The sequence below is a fragment of the Xenopus laevis genome, chromosome 9_10L (genome assembly GCF_017654675.1).
Source record: "Xenopus laevis strain J_2021 chromosome 9_10L, Xenopus_laevis_v10.1, whole genome shotgun sequence".
Lineage (NCBI taxonomy): Eukaryota > Metazoa > Chordata > Amphibia > Anura > Pipidae > Xenopus > Xenopus laevis.
The window spans coordinates 7,202,236-7,219,072 of NC_054387.1; the positions used below are offsets into that span (position 1 = coordinate 7,202,236).

General features: G+C 44.3%; 1 protein-coding gene across 2 annotated transcripts in view; it reads left to right on the forward strand.

Annotated features, from left to right (window-relative positions):
• LOC108700864 (acid-sensing ion channel 2) overlaps window positions 1–6,057 on the forward strand; it is a 176,865-nt gene extending 170,808 nt beyond the window's left edge. For both annotated transcript variants that reach the window (XM_041576062.1, XM_018234884.1), the window contains exons 4-10: window positions 2,717–2,867; window positions 3,117–3,173; window positions 4,208–4,361; window positions 4,748–4,839; window positions 5,201–5,280; window positions 5,448–5,516; window positions 5,612–6,057. In XM_041576062.1, the coding sequence (XP_041431996.1) occupies window positions 2,717–2,867; window positions 3,117–3,173; window positions 4,208–4,361; window positions 4,748–4,839; window positions 5,201–5,280; window positions 5,448–5,516; window positions 5,612–5,713 (705 nt within the window). In that variant the 3' untranslated portion in view covers window positions 5,714–6,057. The remainder of the gene's footprint in view (window positions 1–2,716; window positions 2,868–3,116; window positions 3,174–4,207; window positions 4,362–4,747; window positions 4,840–5,200; window positions 5,281–5,447; window positions 5,517–5,611) is intronic.
• The last annotated feature ends 10,780 nt before the right edge of the window (window positions 6,058–16,837 follow it).

A 16,837-nucleotide genomic window follows, 5' to 3' on the forward strand; every position in this document is an offset into this window, starting at 1 on the left:
TGTTATGCCCAGATTAATTGTAAGGCTGATACTGGACCGGTGGTCAATCTGCTTCTTTGGTTCCGGACATTGTGCCTTTCGTCTCTTCATCTCTCTTCATCTCTGTATTGCCAATTACTGTGTAGGTTTCTCAAGGTCACCATCAGACAAATTTGTAAAGAAAAAGAAATTCCATTATACAACTTCATTATACATGGTCTCAAAGTGTATTTGTATTGTAATTAATTTGTATTGTATTTATACAGGGGCCCAGAGAAGGAATGTTCTGGGCACACAATACTACACCACCCTCATATGATACTTTAAAGTTATGCCCTACCGTCAAGGAAAAGGGCCAAAGTCATCTAGAGTGAAATTCTGCCACTCTCCATCCACTCATCCACTCTCATTTCTATGGGATTTTGAAAGGCGTATTTATCAATGGGTAGTGAAAGTTCATCCTTTGAAAGTTCATCCTATTTTAAAAATCCCATCGAAGTGGGAGAGTGGCAGAGGACATGTTGGGACAGAATGTCTATATAAAGCATAAATGCACCAAAAATAGGCAGGTCTTGTTGAGGTAGGGGCCTTGTGAAGCAGGTCTTGGTTGATTAACTGGTTGATAGGTCTCGGGAGGACTAGGACTAGGTCTCCTATACAATACAAAATATGATGCCCTATGATGCCCTATGATTTGGAAGTCCTAGTTCCCTGAACATAAATCTAACCCACTTCCATGATGTCCTTGTCCCTTTTTGGGTCCCAGGTCTGTATCACCAGTATGACAAGAGCCTCTAGTGCCATGGAAGTGACTTCTAATATTGGAAGCAGTCATAAACGCATAGGCTGTTTGGAAAAATTTCAAAGTTATTTGGATAAAATGGATCCATGGAAAATTTCTGTATCCCATACAGTATTTGTTTATGCCTTTAAAGCTGGAACAAAGTGATTGATAAATCCATCTGTACAGGACAGCATGGCAAAATCTCCTGAATCGATTCTCCATGAAGTTGTACATCTCTGCAGATCCCAAAACAAGGCTACTGAGGTTTGACAGCAAAGCTGTTGTTGTGCCGGCTGCATCGATGGTTATTATTCTCCAATTCTCCATCTGTCAGTCCTTATGTGCTCATATTCCACTTCCAAATACCTCCAGGGCAGAGAGGCTCACAAAGCTGTTCTGGTTACAGTGATCCCTGCAAAAAAGCATTTTGTTCTGCTAATGAATAAAGAATAATTTACCAACACTGATCTAGTGCAGGCAATAATGTACCCCCCCCCCGCCCTACTGTAAATGATAAGGATATTAGCAGGTCATGTCCATGTATAGGCACAATTCTGCCTTTACAATCACAAAGTTCCACATTGAAGACACAAATCTGTGCAGTTTACTATGGGAGGTGGTACACGGGTCCTACAGTCCACAATATTTATACAAATGGCAACCTTGGAGAAGAAGAATTGTTTTAAACCATCGAAACTGTGGTGTGAGGGAGAAGCATCAATCCAACCCGAGGGAGAAGCATCAATCCAATCACAAAGGGGCTGCAAAATATTAGGCGATCTACTTGATACCCCAGGCCAGCGCTCCTGTTTGCAGCAACCCGGGGCAATTACGAGCAATCGATCCCCCTTTCTTATGCGGGCGGCAGAGTTCAAAGCAGGGCAGTTTTCTGCTTACCAAATACCCCAGTCGGGTAAATAAAAAAATTTGAAATGAGGGATTAATAATTCAGAGATGTGTTAGAGTTCAGTGCTGCTGAACACTCCACAGGGCAATGTTGACTCCACAGGGCAATGTTTGACTGAATGTGACTGGCAGCTCATAGGAAAGTGTTTTAACTGGGGATAAATCAGCCCCATTACAAACAGACCTGTGTTCTCCAGGGTGCCATGGGAATGGCTTTCTCTAGTGCAGAGCATGTTGCAGTGTTCACCATTCAAGTGTTCTGTGTTGTTTGGACACTAACGAGTGTAAATTTGCTCCCCTCCCCATTTTCAGCTCTCAGCTCTCAGCATTTACACATCACTCACACCTCACACATAACTGGGAAGAACTGGGCTTTACTTGCCTATACTTGGGGGGCAAATACTCTGAACACAAGGTTGTTCTCCTCTCTCTTGCGGGATCTCTATAGATCGGCTTCTCCGCCCATGGGGGGGACATGGAGTAGCTTGTTATATCTTGGTTGTTTACTTGGAGTTTAGGGAACGTGCCTCTCTGTAAATGTGAGAGCTCTTCATTTTCACAGAGGGAGAGGAGGGTGAGCTTCCCAGCTGGGGATACAGGCAGATAATTGCAAGATTAGAATCATGTCGCACAGAGAAAGCTCAGCCATGGATACGTAAAGTCACATCAAACTTGGCACCCACCAGTTACATTTCCAAAGGCTGAATCCACCCTCTCCCAACTCAGCCCATAGCAGGAGCAATCTCTTGGGTATTTTGGGCACATTGGGCACATTTTTGTATACAATGCATGCACTTGGTTACAAGTGTAAGTTGGGGGAGTTTGGCCCACAGGTACCAGGAAAAAATCCAGTGGGTCCTCCTGGCCCAATCAGACGATGGGAACCTTCATTCTAGTTTGTGCCAGGAGACAAACCCCAATTGCATTTGCTCCTTGTTTGTATTTCTATTGTAATGCTCTAAACCATGCTCTACTTGCAAAGGAGACAAAAACTCGGCAGAATTGATAACCTTCCTTTCTCCCCCCTTCCTTTTCTCTCCCCCCCAGCTCACTTATCTCCCATCTCCGTGGGGCACCTGCCGATTTTCTGAGCTGGGCTCTGACTTTTTCCCAGCATACAGTATATCGGCCTGTCGAATCGACTGTGAGACCAGATACATTGTGGAAAACTGTGGCTGCAAGATGGTGCATATGCCAGGTGAAGTATGGGTGAAGTATGGCTCAGCTTACCTTGGACAATCTGAGCCCCAAACTGTCACTTTTCATCAACCTTAATTGGTCAGTGCCTAAGGAACCCATAGGGTCTCCTATATTTCTGCCCTTGTCCATACACTGGACCTCTATATCATAATATATACACACAAGACCTTCATTGCCTCATTCATTGCCCCATTATGCCCCATTCTCTCTTTACACACTTCTAGCACTGGGTGTCTCGTTTTTACAGGTGATGCTCCATTCTGCACCCCAGAGCAGTACAAGGAGTGTGCCGAACCTGCGCTGGGTAAGTGACATTTATGTCTCAATTTACTTGTACAGTACAGCTGTTTAATACAGGCATGGCAATCAGGGCAATCAGGGCCGTTTTACGGCCTTGGCTACACCCCTAAATACCCATTTTCTACCAACAAAACTGAAATATAAGCCAGTATATACAAAAACTCCAGCTATGCCTCCATCAATAAGGTCAGTGGGTAGGTCAGTGGGTAAGAATAGTGTTCTTCCCTTGTGCTCCACAGCTGCTTGGCACTACTCTATATGATTGCTGTATGCTGCTGCTGCTGCTGCTGAGAAATCCAAGATGGCCGTGTGTTCCATGGTGTAACACAGTTTTCATGAAGAGCAAGAGCAGCAGCAGCAGCAGGAGAGGTGGCGCAACGGCCTGCTATAAATTCAGTGCGTTCTGTGCAGATTATCCACATAGGGCCACAGCAGCCCCAGGTCTTAATTCGAGGCTAAATTCTGCATTTGCAATGGGCAAGTCTGGTTTATGGGAACTGCCTCCATGTGCATTTTCCTGCAATTACTCCATTACTGCAAAACTTTTTTTTTGTGGATGACTTCCCCGTAGATTCAAACACCTCTCTCTTTCAAGAACGACCTCTCTTTTATATGGATTGAAGTAACTGCAGCAGCACTCTGTTCTGTGATAAATGATATTTATTCGTGCATCGGCAACGTTTCGAGCTATACCAGCTCTTTATCAAGCTTGATGGCTTGATAAAGAGCTGGTATAGCTCGAAACGTTGCCGATGCACGAATAAATATCATTTATCACAGAACAGAGTGCTGCTGCAGTTACTTCAATCCATGTGTGAGAACCTTTTGCAGAGAGGAGACAGCGTGCACCTGTGACTTCAAACAGTGATTGGTGTGAGTGTGGCTCTTTACCTTTGAATTGTATTGACCTTTGAATTGTATTGACCTCTCTTTTATAGTCCAGCTAAATTTCCTAGTCCAGCTAAATGTCTAACCAATGCAACACTGTGGAAGCACAAGTGGTTAATGCACAAGTGGTTGATGATCTTGTCTCTACAGATCTCTTGGCTGAGAAGGATGGAGGAAACTGCGTCTGTCTGATGCCCTGCAATGTCACCAGATATAACAAAGAGCTTTCCATGGTGAAAATCCCCAGCAAGACTTCCGCTAAGTACCTGGAGAAGAAATTCAACAAGTCCGAGAAATATATTCTGTACGTTACCCTGAGAAGAAGAGGGATATGGAACTTTCTAAATTTATGAATAGATTCCACAATTTGCCTTGGAGCATACACCCAGCTAGCCATCTGCCCATCCCTCAAGCAAGAATCAGAATAGGAGCAAAATAAATTTCATTAATAGGTTTTAAAAGATATGACATGGATGGGGATGGGATGTCCAATATTCAGAGGACTCAATTTGTCTGTGGTCACAGTCTCATTGGTCCCAGTTGTGATCACCACTATCTGCCCAAATAATATGACCCAGGAAATATGTGGGGAACAACACATGCAAAAATATTGGCTATTTGGTAGCCCCCTATGTAGAGACACATCTGTGGCTAACTCCTACTTATTGCACCTCTTGCCTTTTTGCACAGGGAGAATATTCTTGTACTGGACGTGTTTTTTGAAGCTTTGAACTACGAGACAATAGAGCAGAGGAAAGCCTACGAGGTGGCCGGATTACTAGGTGAGGTAAAAACCCCGAGGGCAGATTAGTGTGTGTGGTTAGTGTTTGTGTTTTACTGTAGACGAGTCAACTTCAACTGGAATTTCACAGTCTGAAGACCAAGCCAGCTGAAGACCAAGCCAGCACAAGGCAACTGGTAAAAAAAATTTGGGGACACCCCTATGTGGACTGACAGTACACCTGGTTTTATATGACTCCTAAACAGGTTAGGAGGCAAGCAAGTTTTGGTAGCATATGAAAACAATATGTCTGTCTTTTCACACCCTTTCACACCCTTTAAAGTCCCTCCAAAGTACAAGTCTTGGGTAAATAAGGATTTTTTATCTCCATCTTAATGGCATTGTGCATTATTGTACCACAGGTGACATTGGGGGTCAGATGGGACTTTTCATAGGAGCCAGTATCTTGACTATCCTCGAACTCTTTGATTATATATACGAGGTAAGTAATGAAGAACGACTCTTGCTCACTGGCTAAAGTCAGCAAATCCTGTTTAGTTTGCTCTTCAGCACTAGATTGCACCAACACATCCCACTCCATTCCTCCTCCTTTCCTTTTGGAAATTACCAGCACCTATTTCTCTTCTATTTCCTTTTTGGGATTTGCAGCTGATTAAAGAGAAGCTGTTGGACCTCTTGGGCAGGGAGAACGAGGAAGGAGGCCACGCTGAGGATCTGGTGAGTTTTGGCAAAAAAAAGAGCCCTATCAAACGCCCATTGCTGACAAATGTTTCAGCTGTTGGGATTGACCCCTTCTGTCTGTCCCTCTGCAGAGCTCCTGTGACCCCATGCCCAACCATTCAGAAACCATCAGCCACACTGTGACAGTCCCACTGCAGGCCACGCTGGGGACATTAGAGGAGATCGCCTGCTGATACACAGCGGACACTGCCTTTTTATTTTGTGCCAAAAAAGAAGCCAATGGAGCATGGAGGTCAGAGAATGGGGGGTCAGAGTGGGACCTTCCCCTTCCCACGTGCCTGGCCGGAAAGAGACATTTGGAGACTACAGAGGAGAGAGAGGGACTTGTATACTGCCAACTGTACACAGCTCTGCATGCCCGCAGTATATATGGCACGAAATGCGTGAGGATCCCCCCCCCCGGGCGCAGCCACATCCTATTCCATCCAGCTCTGTGTGGGTGGGGGGTTTCAACAAAGTGTTTTGTTTTTTAATGAAAATGAAAATTGAATAAAAATGCGGACAAGTCAAAAAGGAATCCAGAAATCCAGAATTCTGATGTTCCCAGATCCTCTGATCATTCCCAGATCACTCCATTAGTTTCCTATTTAGTTGGCACAACCTCCCAGGAGAACCTTAGAACACTGAACCTGCCCGACAGTCTCAGGTGGGGAAGGAGGTGGGAAGAGGGGAAGGTGGGGAGGGGAAGGTGGGGAGGGGAAGGGGGGAAGGAAGAGAGAAGGAAGAAGAAGTCAACCCAAAACCTGGGAACACCCCTCAAACTGGCCCAAACCCATCCAACCCATGGATCTAAGTCCACATGCCACTTATCCTCCAGCTTCCATGGCAATAACACCCACCCATAACACCCACCCACTCTGTTTCTCCAGAGAGTTTCTCCAGAGAGTATTTGCACAATGTGACTGTGTGTCAGCCCTCCTTTTCCTGAGTGATAAGCACATGAGAACTGTTCTGTTCTGCACATGTAACAATTACCCTCCATGGCCAGATTGAGCCTTGACTGCACACTTTGCTGTATGGTCATATCTGTATGGTCATATTTTGGTTTATAGAAGGATCACTGGCACACAGGAGTTTAGCAGGGCAAGCCCTTGCAATTTTAATGAATGCAGTGTAACGTTTCAGGGCACGCCCCTTTGTCAAGCATATTTTGGTTTGCCATCATCTTTCTTGTGCATCTACTGTTGGCAGGAGGGTAGGGTTCATCTTACCAACATGACACTCTCCTGCAAGAGAATTTGCCTATAAATCATGCGTATAAATCATTCAGTGGGGTCTCTATCAACAGTCTCCTTATTGTCAGAATTTGACCTAAAATGAGTGAGTGACCTAAAATGAGTGAGTGAATGGAAGAAGTCAGAGGCACCTGCTGCATTGAAGTCTGTCTAGTGGCGAGTGTGACAAGAAGGTAAGGTCTCTCTCAGTTGCAGCAATGCCATTTTCTATGAATCTGCTGTTAATGGGCACAGAGTTGTGCCATCTAGTGGCAGTAAGTGGAAATCAAGTGGAAATCAATCAACTAGTAGAATCTATACTAGTCAACTATTTGAGGTAGCATTCCCTATAATCAATCCATTGATCACCCTACATTAGTGCAATTTCTAAAGCCCATTTGTCCATTCAAGTTGAGTTGGGGACTGTGACGGCCATTCCAGAATTCTCCCTCTGGGCCTTTGTGTCATGACATATTTAAATAGGTGAACCCCTAACTCCTCCTCAACTCCACATTCCCCCTCTCTATAACAACAATTCTTGCATTTTTATTATTAAAGGAGAACTAAACCCCTTAGGCGTTATTGTGTTGCCCCCCTCCCTCCTGGCCTACCCCCCCCTCCCTCCTGGCCTACCCCCCCTCCCTCTAAATTGCAGGTCCTGTCCACAGAGTTCACAGGCGCCATCTTCTCCCATGTAGTCTTCTTCCTGGATTGCCCGGCGTTTGGCGGCGCAGGCGCAGTAGGAGCATTTGCCAGATCAGCTCTACTGTGCATGTGCCGCCAAACGCCGGGAAGAAGACCGCACGGGAGAAGATGGCGTCTGTGAACTCCATGGACAGGACCTGCTCCCAGTGGCGGAACTACCGGGGGAGCAGGGGGTGCGAGCGGGCCAGGGCCCGCACCCCCTCAGGGCCCCAGGCCCGGCAGCCCGTGTGCCACTGAAAATGCGGCCGTACGGAGGGGGGCGGGGCCCAGCTGCGCGTCACGCACCAGGGCCCCCTCTAGTTACCCCTTGGAGCAGGCAGTAGCGTAAGTAGCAACTTAGGGGCATTTGCCCGGCGGGGGGAGGTAGGGGGCAACACAGGAGAGGGGAGGGGATTTTAGGGGGGGTTGACTTCTCCTTTAACAACAACACTTTCACCCATTAGTCATGAGAGGATCCTATCTTTTTAATTGTATTTTCTCTGCACCGAGAAACGGCCAAGCGAGAGTCTGTGACAAGTTCCATGGGGCCTCTCTCCCTTCTGTCTCGCTTAATATTTAGCCTCTCACTGGAGTGACTGAACAAACACTTTCTCTGAGACTCTCTCCGAGACTCAATCTCCACGTTGAAAATTACTTTTAAGAACCAAAAAAATGTCAACTTTGTTTTCTCCCTGCCTCAACTCCCCTTGCCTCAAAAACAACATATCTAATAACCAAGGCAATTTGTTGACTCTGGGTAGCCCTTCAGAGCAAGAAATACTTGCGGTCTATAATCATTACGTGTCAAACTATTGGTAGAGCCCAGGGGCCCAACGTGTCAAACTATTGGTAGAGCCCAGGGGCCCAGCGTTGGACTGGGTGGGTCAGAGAGACCCACTGGATTTTTTTTTCAGCTGTCCCAGCGACCCAGTGCAGTCTCTTATTCAAAGCAACGCATGGTTGTTTAATAGGGGGACCCTAAACACAAGTGGCTGTGGCTCTCTCATGGTGGGAAACCTTTAATAATGAAGCCCCCTAAATTAATACGATATTAGAGGCTGTGCACAAAGACTTATTTCTTGATGTATAGGGGAGTTTATGTCAGTGCTCTGGGAAGGCTGGAGAAAATATGCAAATAGCTGCACCAGGTGCAAAAACATTCCAAGGGGTTGACTAAAACATTTTAGCCCTTCGTCCCTAGAGGCACACATCACATTGATACAGGTCATCTTTCTGTCAGAAATTCTAGACTGGAGCCGGCCTTGCCTTGTTGTTCCACATGGAGAGTCCTATCTCTTCCTTCAAAAGGGAAACAACACCTTTAATCCACCTTCATATAGTTGCTATCAGTTATCATATAGTTGCTATCAGTATTTTGTTTGTTATTTTGTCACAGGACCACGTAATGTGTAATTCCTACTTCTTCTGCCTCCAGCCCCACCTCTAATCCCCCAATCCTGCCTCCTGGCTTCACCTCTTTCCAGCCAATCTATGAGGCACAAATGTCTGTGGTTGTCTCAGGTTGTCTGCTCATACAGAAGAAGATTGTCTCAGGTTGTCTGCTCATACAGAAGAAGATTAAAGGGGCCCATGGGCCCATGACATCAGAGGGGCTGCTATAAGGTCCCATAGAAAGTCACTATAGAAAGTCACTATTTAGTGGGCTGGTGGACTGTTGGGCCTCTATGTACCTGAAATGGCAGGGCCTGATTTTAATTCTCAGTCCGGACCTGATGGCTAGGCCAGCTAACTACTGGTCAGGGGGTAACCCTGAGGGTAATTTTGGAGTTCTATTAAAGTTGCACCAGTTCTAGTAACCATAACAACCAATATGCCAACTCGTTTCTTGGAATGAACCGTGCGCCATGTGCACCAGATGCATCAATAAAGGTCTCCACCTGCCCGGATTTCGCTTTTTAGCCAGACTGCTCCTATGGCAAATGGGACATTCCGAGCAGACGGATGGCACGGCAGCCTTTTCCATCAGGATCGAATGCTATTTTCAGCTCCGTTAATAATTAATTATACAGAAAACTCTTTTTCGGGGGATAGAGCTCAGCAGCTCCTATGGCAGAAGTCTGTTATTGATGCATCTGTTGAGCACAAACACCGCTCCTTGGGATTTATCATTTCTTCCCTGGTAATTACCTGTCAAAATCTAAATAATGGTCCATTAGATGAATGCTGGTTTTGTTTCTAATTAATTAGATACACAGCTTGTCATCCCCAGGCAAGGTTATGAGACAGGCAGCGGGATAGTGGTGGATAGATGCGCAGCAGCACAAACAAAACCACCAAAAGCCTTGCACCCCATCCATATAACAAGGAGGAGATTTCTTTGTGACAATTGTGACAACTGCCTGTTTCCGCGTCTCTTTGCACACAAGTAAATGCCAGGTACAGAGGGTGGTCATTACTGGGCCACTCCCAAGAAGGAGGTGGCTTGGTCTGTCTTAAAGGAACAGTGACAAAAAGAAGTCTGAATATCTGCTGAAGAAGTCTGAATATCTGCTGTCTCAGACCTGCCAAGGTTGTATGCAAGTCAATGGTCCCTATGCTATATGGAAGTTTCCGTGGTCTGCTCTGGATTTCGCCTAATGCAACTTTGTTTTGGCAAAAATCCTGGCTTTTTGGGAATTCAGGAAAAACCTTCTGAAAAAAAAATCATATGAAACTACCCCATTCCATGATCGTATTCAGATGAATCACGCCCAATATAAGCAGAGGATATCGGGGCTCCCATCACATGCCTGGCCATGTTCATAAAATACCCCCACTAAGACTGGGCCCTTGTCTGAACTCCTGCCTGCATCCCGTACGGCCCCAGTGAAGAACTTTTAGTCGGTTATATATATTTAGTCGGTTATATATATCTCGGTTATATATATTTAGTCGGTTATATATATCTCTGACCTATTTAATAGGACAATGGACAATGTCACATATGTGACTCATGTCAGGGATGTCTTTTCACTTCTGGGCAAGTCTATGGCAAGTCTTTGTACTACTGTACTGGCTATGAACTTACTGGCTATGAACTGCAGCAGAGTTCCATTTAGTGGTCAGTGACCACATTAAAGGACATTTACAGCACTATAGACAGTGTTATGTTTTGGGTAGCCGAGGATGAGTATAACAGTGCTTTATTAGCAGAGTCATGCAGCCATTACACAACAGTTAGCTTTCACTTTTCAAGCTACCAGGATATGCACAGCATGTCTGAGCACATCGGTTATAGATGGTTAGCGGAGACAGATAAAACTAGAATCACACTATTTACACTTATTAGGGATGCACCAAATCCACTTTTTTGGATTTGGCCGAACTCCCGAATCCTTTGCGAAAGATTCGGCCAAATACTGAACCACATATGCAAATTAGGGGTGAGAAGGGAACATTATTTACTTCCTTGTTTTCTGACACAAAGTCATAAAATTTCCCTCCCCACCCCTAATTTTCATGTGTAAATTAGGATTCTGACTCGGTTCGGCCGGGCAGAAGGATTCGGCCAAATCCGAATCCTGCAGAAAAAGGCCGAATTCTGGCTGATTCCAGAACCAAATCCTGGATTCGGTTCATCCCTACACTATATAAAGGGGGAAATAACATGACGGCTGCAGCTGCTGCAGCGTAATTGAATTACAAAGCCCACAAAACCACATCTTCTATTATTAGACATGTGCAGACAGACAGTAAACATGGCTAATGAGACTCTGTGGAGTGGTCTCGGGAGGGGGCAGACTCACTAATGAAACGGTCTCGGGAGGGGGCAGATTCACTAATGAAACATCAGGCTTTGGCCCAGGGAAAGAGGTTTACGAGATGTACGAGATGCAGGAGATGCTGCCAGTGAGATGATCATTCCATCCTTACAGTAGGGCATACGACCCCTCAGTATTGGGTACATTGTTGTCCCATTGTTGACGAAAAACAAGACCAATCCAGGAGAGGGGCCAAAATTCAGCATCAATACACAAGTAGCAAGGAAAACTTTACCCAGACATTATTCCAGTTGTCAGGTGCCACTTAGCTTGGCCTGGCCTGGCCTTAACATCTGATCCCTTTAATAGGGCTGCTCCAGCAGATTTTTTTATATTCAATTTTGAAATCTGACATTTGACATTTTTGTCAATTTCCCAGCTGCTTGTGCTCTGATAAACTTCAATCACTCTTTACTGCTGTACTGCAAGTTGGAGTGATATCACCCCCTCCCTTTTTACCACCCCCTCCCTTTTTCCCCCCAGCAGCCAAACAGCCAAACAACAGAACAATGGGAAGGTAACCAGATAGCAGCTCCCTAACACAAGATAGCAGCTGCCTGGTAGATCTAAGAACAACACTCAATAGTAAAATCCAGGTCCCAATAGTAAAATCCAGGTCCCAATAGTAAAATCCAGGTCCCACTGAGACACATTCAGTTACATTCAGTTACATTGAGTAGGAGAAACAACAGCCTGCCAGAAAGCATTTCTCTCCTAAAGTGCAGCAATGACCAGGGGCAGCTGGGAAATTAGATTGACAAAATGTAATTTTTTTTGAACTTTGAACTTTGAAGAACTCATCATCATTTCATATCATTTAAGCCTCAAAAAATTTTGGATGCAAACTAAAATACTGGCGCACGTCAACACTATTCGGACATCCATTTACTTTTAACGCCGGTGTCAAAATTCGTGTTTGGCTAATTTTTCAGGAGAAATTTGCCCATCACTACCCCTCACTTATTTATGCCAAATGGCATGAATTGATGAGGGTCGAAACTGCTTCACAAAGGGGAACCAATGAGAAATACATTCATTTTCTTGCCATTTTTTAATTTTTAGAGAGCGTCTGGCTGTTCTTGGCACAGGGCACAAGTACTAAGAGCTCCGGTTCATTTGGAGAGGAATGATTTACGGGCGTGCCTCGGTCAGGTTTCGGATAAGTTCATTGTTATTTGTAGCTGATTTATTAAATTAGTTCTGGCTTGAGGCAGGGCTGTCCAAGTACTACAAACGCAGCCATGATGATTGAAGTAGGGAACGTCTGGTTGGCAGGGACCATTTGATAATCCCAGCTTTTTACATGGTTTTTACATGGTTTTACATGGTTTGGCACAAACAAACTCAGCCGGAAGGGCACCAGGAAAATATAATCCAGTGGGCCCCACTTACACAGGACCAGCGGCCACAAGTTTTTAGGGAGAGGGCGGAGATAAAAGCTACAGAGGGGGCAGACCATGGCTGAACTGTTGGAGAACTGTTGAATAAAAAGCTAAATGTGAATCCATCACCCAGGAGATGTGTGTTAATCTAAAGAGCTGTCTAAAGAGCTGTCACTGAGGTGCTCCCATTCTGACAAAAGATTCCTCCCTCCCTAATACAGTGTCAGGTTTATCTGAGAGGCGCATGGAGCATTTATAATGTCCCCGTGTCTGGAGGCAGGTCACAAGCAAAAACATTTCTATGTGGAGTTTAAATCCAGAGTGACAGTCCAGCGACAAAAGAATCACATTGTGATATATTTGGCTTTGGCACCTAAAGCTCATTCCTTCTGAATGACCTGAATGACTGTGACTGCAGCCCTGGCTGGGCCTTTATATCAGTCAAGCACTTCCATAGATCACCAGCACATTTACAGTGGTGTGAAAAACTATTTGCCCCCTTCCTGATTTCTTATTCTTTTGCATGTTTGATGATCAGAAACATAAATGTGTATGTTTCTGATCATGATCATGTAACTATTATCGTTGACTAACACAAAATGCAGCAGTTTTTAAATGAGGGTGTTATTTAGGGAGAAAAGAAATCCAAACCCTGTGTGAAAAAGTAATTGCCCCCTGAACCTAATAACTGGTTGGGCCACCCTTAGCAGCAATAACTGCAATCAAGCGTTTGCGATAACTTGCAACGAGTCTTTTACAGCGCTCTGGAGGAATTTTGGCCCACTCATCTTTGCAGAATTGTTGTAATTCAGCTTTATTTGAGGGTTTTCTAGCATGAACCGCCTTTTTAAGGTCATGCCACAACATCTCAATAGGATTCAGGTCAGGACTTTGACTAGGCCACTCCAAAGTCTTCATTTTGTTTTTCTTCAGCCATTCAGAGGTGGATTTGCTGGTGTGTTTTGGGTCATTGTCCTGCTGCAGCACCCAAGATCACTTCAGCTTGAGTTGACGAACAGATGGCCGGACATTCTCCTTCAGGATTTTTTGGTAGACAGTAGAATTCATGGTTCCATCTATCACAGCAAGTCTTCCAGGTCCTGAAGCAGCAAAACAACCCCAGACCATCACACTACCACCACCATATTTTACTGTTGGTATGATGTTCTTTTTCTGAAATGCTGTGTTACTTTTACGCCAGATGTAACGGGACGCCAAAATTGAGACGAGCCTTAATGTTCTTTTTGCTTAAAAGTGGTTTGCGCCTTGGAAATGTGCCATGCAGGCCATTTTTGCCCAGTCTCTTTCTTATGGTGGAGTCGTGAACACTGAGCTTAATTGAGGCAAGTGAGGCCTGCAGTTCTTTAGATGTTGTCCTGGGGTCTTTTGTGGCCTCTCGGATGAGTTGTCTCTGCGCTCTTGGGGTAATATTGGTCGGCCGGCCACTCCTGGGAAGGTTCACCACTGTTCCATGTTTTTGCCATTTGTGGATAATGGCTCTCACTGTGCTTCGCTGGAGTCCCAAAGCTTTAGAAATGGCTTTATAACCTTTGAAATTGAACTCAGGTGTGATAAACCACAGTTAAGTTATTTTTTAACAAGGGGGGCAATCACTTTTTCACACAGGCCCATGTAGATTTGGAGGTTTTTTTCTCCCTTAATAACGTAAACCTTCATTTAAAAACTGCATTTTGTGTTCAATTATGTTATCTTTGACTAATAGTAACCGTTAAGTGTGACAAACATGCAAAAGAATAAGAAATCAGGAAGGGGGCAAATAGTTTTGCACACCACTGTATTTGGAATGCTTGACTGGTGACATCATGCTTAATTGGTGACATCACAGGTCTCCTTGATCAAGGGTGTCCGGCCTGCAGACATTTGCATTACAGGTCCCATTTGCAAGGTTGACTGGAAATTGAAGGCCACTGACAGTTGGTGCGCTAGTAGGGGATATTCAAAGGGACACCCATGGGTGCACCCACCTCACATGGCAGATGCAAGATACACACACTTACACACTTCATTTGAAAGTTCATTGATACAAAAACCTCCAATTAAATAAGGGCAGGGCAGTAGGGGTATCGATCAGGGATACATTGCAGGAGAGTCTCACCATTGTTAAAAATCAAATTAATTGGAAATAATTGGAAATTAAATTGGAAATAATTGGAAATTAAATGGTGCCCTTTAATAGGAACATCTGGGAAAGGGAGATAAGGTTCTGCTGGCTCCTTGTTCACCTGCACCCATATCAGAGAAGGCAGCGATCAAATAGCATGTTGTGGAGTGGAGTGGAAATGGGAGTCTAAGCTGAGCAGAGTCTGCCCATCACTGGGTGCTTGCTGCCTATTCATCTCCCAGACTCCCTATAAAGCTCATAGCTACTCCGCTGCTACTCCGCTACATTTTTTTATTTAGACATTTGACAGGTAAGTAAGTAAAAATGGGATTTTATTTGGGATTTTATTTTTTTGCCTTTACATGTCCTTTAACTCTTCCTACGGAAGGCACTGCATTGGGCAGGAAGATTCCAGGAATTGGGAACATATCCGTCTCTCTCTCTCTCTCTCTCTCATTTGTCTTGTCATTATCAAGAGGAGAGATTTTCTCAGGCAGCGAGATATGAAGTTTGCACATATGAAGGTTGCACAGAGAATAATGGGGTTATAGGGTTTCTCCCAGGCCATGGTCTTCTACTAGGGATGATCTATTCCGAGGTAGACATTGTGCCAGATATTGCTCTCGCCCGCTATCTGTATATATATTGGATATATATTGGATTTTTCTCATTATTTACCTCTATTATTATTTTCCCTTCTGCCATTCCTGGGCTCCTGGGCTCGAGCAGAGGAATTTCCTTTTAACGTATTTGTTCTGACAGCCGCAATGTATTTTCGACTGGCATCTCGCTTTCCCTTTTGTTTCATTATTAATCTTTTATTCGGTTTGATGGGGGGTTTTTTTCCCAGAATTTTGCAGTTGCTCACAGGCAAAATATTTCCTTTAGGACCCTCAGATACCGAAAATGCACCAATTCTTCTCCAGCTCAAAGGGTCGACTTCACTTCAAAATGAACTTTTTATTGGGGTGACTGAGGCGAGTCTGAGATCAGTTAATCAGTTAATTCAAAAACAACAATATTCAAAAGGAGACATATTGAAAAGTAGTGATGGGTGAATTTTGGCCGTTTAACAAATTTTTTGCCTTTTCGCAGGAAATTGTCTTAACGGCGTCCAAAAAACAGACCCTGGGTCCTGGCAAATTTTTGCTGGAAATTTTCGCGGCAGTTTCGCAAATTTATTCACAAATAATTGTGGGAATTCGCCGCATATTCGCTCCTGGTGAATAAATTCACCCATCACAAATGAAAAGCATTAAACAGGTATGGGATCTGTTATCTGAAAACCCGTCATCCAGAAGTTATGGAAAGGCGTCTCCCATAGACGTCATTTTAACGTCATTTTAACGAAATAATCCAGATTATTAAAACGGATTTCTTTTTTCTGTGTAATAATAAAACAGTCGCTTGTACTTGATCCCAACTAAGATATAATTAATCCTTATTGGAAGCAAAACCAGCCTATTGGGTTTATTTCATGTTTAGATGATTTTCTAGTAGACTTCAGATATGGAGATCCATTACAGAAAGATCAGTTACCCGGAAAACCCCAGCTTCTGGATAACAGGTCCCTAAACACACGTGTTCCACTTCTGGCTGCCTTCTTTGCCAGGCAGCGCAGGGGAGCCAGTGACAAAACTTGAAAAGCTGTTGCATGTTATTATCTGCGGTTTTTGAAGGCAATCTGGTTGATAGGGTCCCTAGCAACCATGTCCCTAGCAACCATGCATGCATGGATTTGAATAAGAGACTGGAATAGAAGAGTAATAAAAAGCAGCAATAACAATAAATGTGTAGCCTTACAGAGCATTTGTTTTTTAGATGGGGGGTCAGAGACCCCCATTTGAAAGCTGGAAAGAAGGCAAATAATTCAAAAACTAGCCATTCAATAACATACTAAAAGTGTAGGTGAACTCAAGACAAGTGCAGGTGAACTCAAGACAAGTGCATTTTATTGGATTGTCATTTTCAGCCATATACAGTAATACAGTACATATCGTTCCTCCAGAACCACAACTCTAGTACACGGTCACGCTGGACAAAGTGGACATTTCAGTTCCTTATGAATATATTCAGTTCAGTCCTTGGGAGTTGAGATACCTGGTGGCTTGTGGAAATAGACTGTTTCGCATAT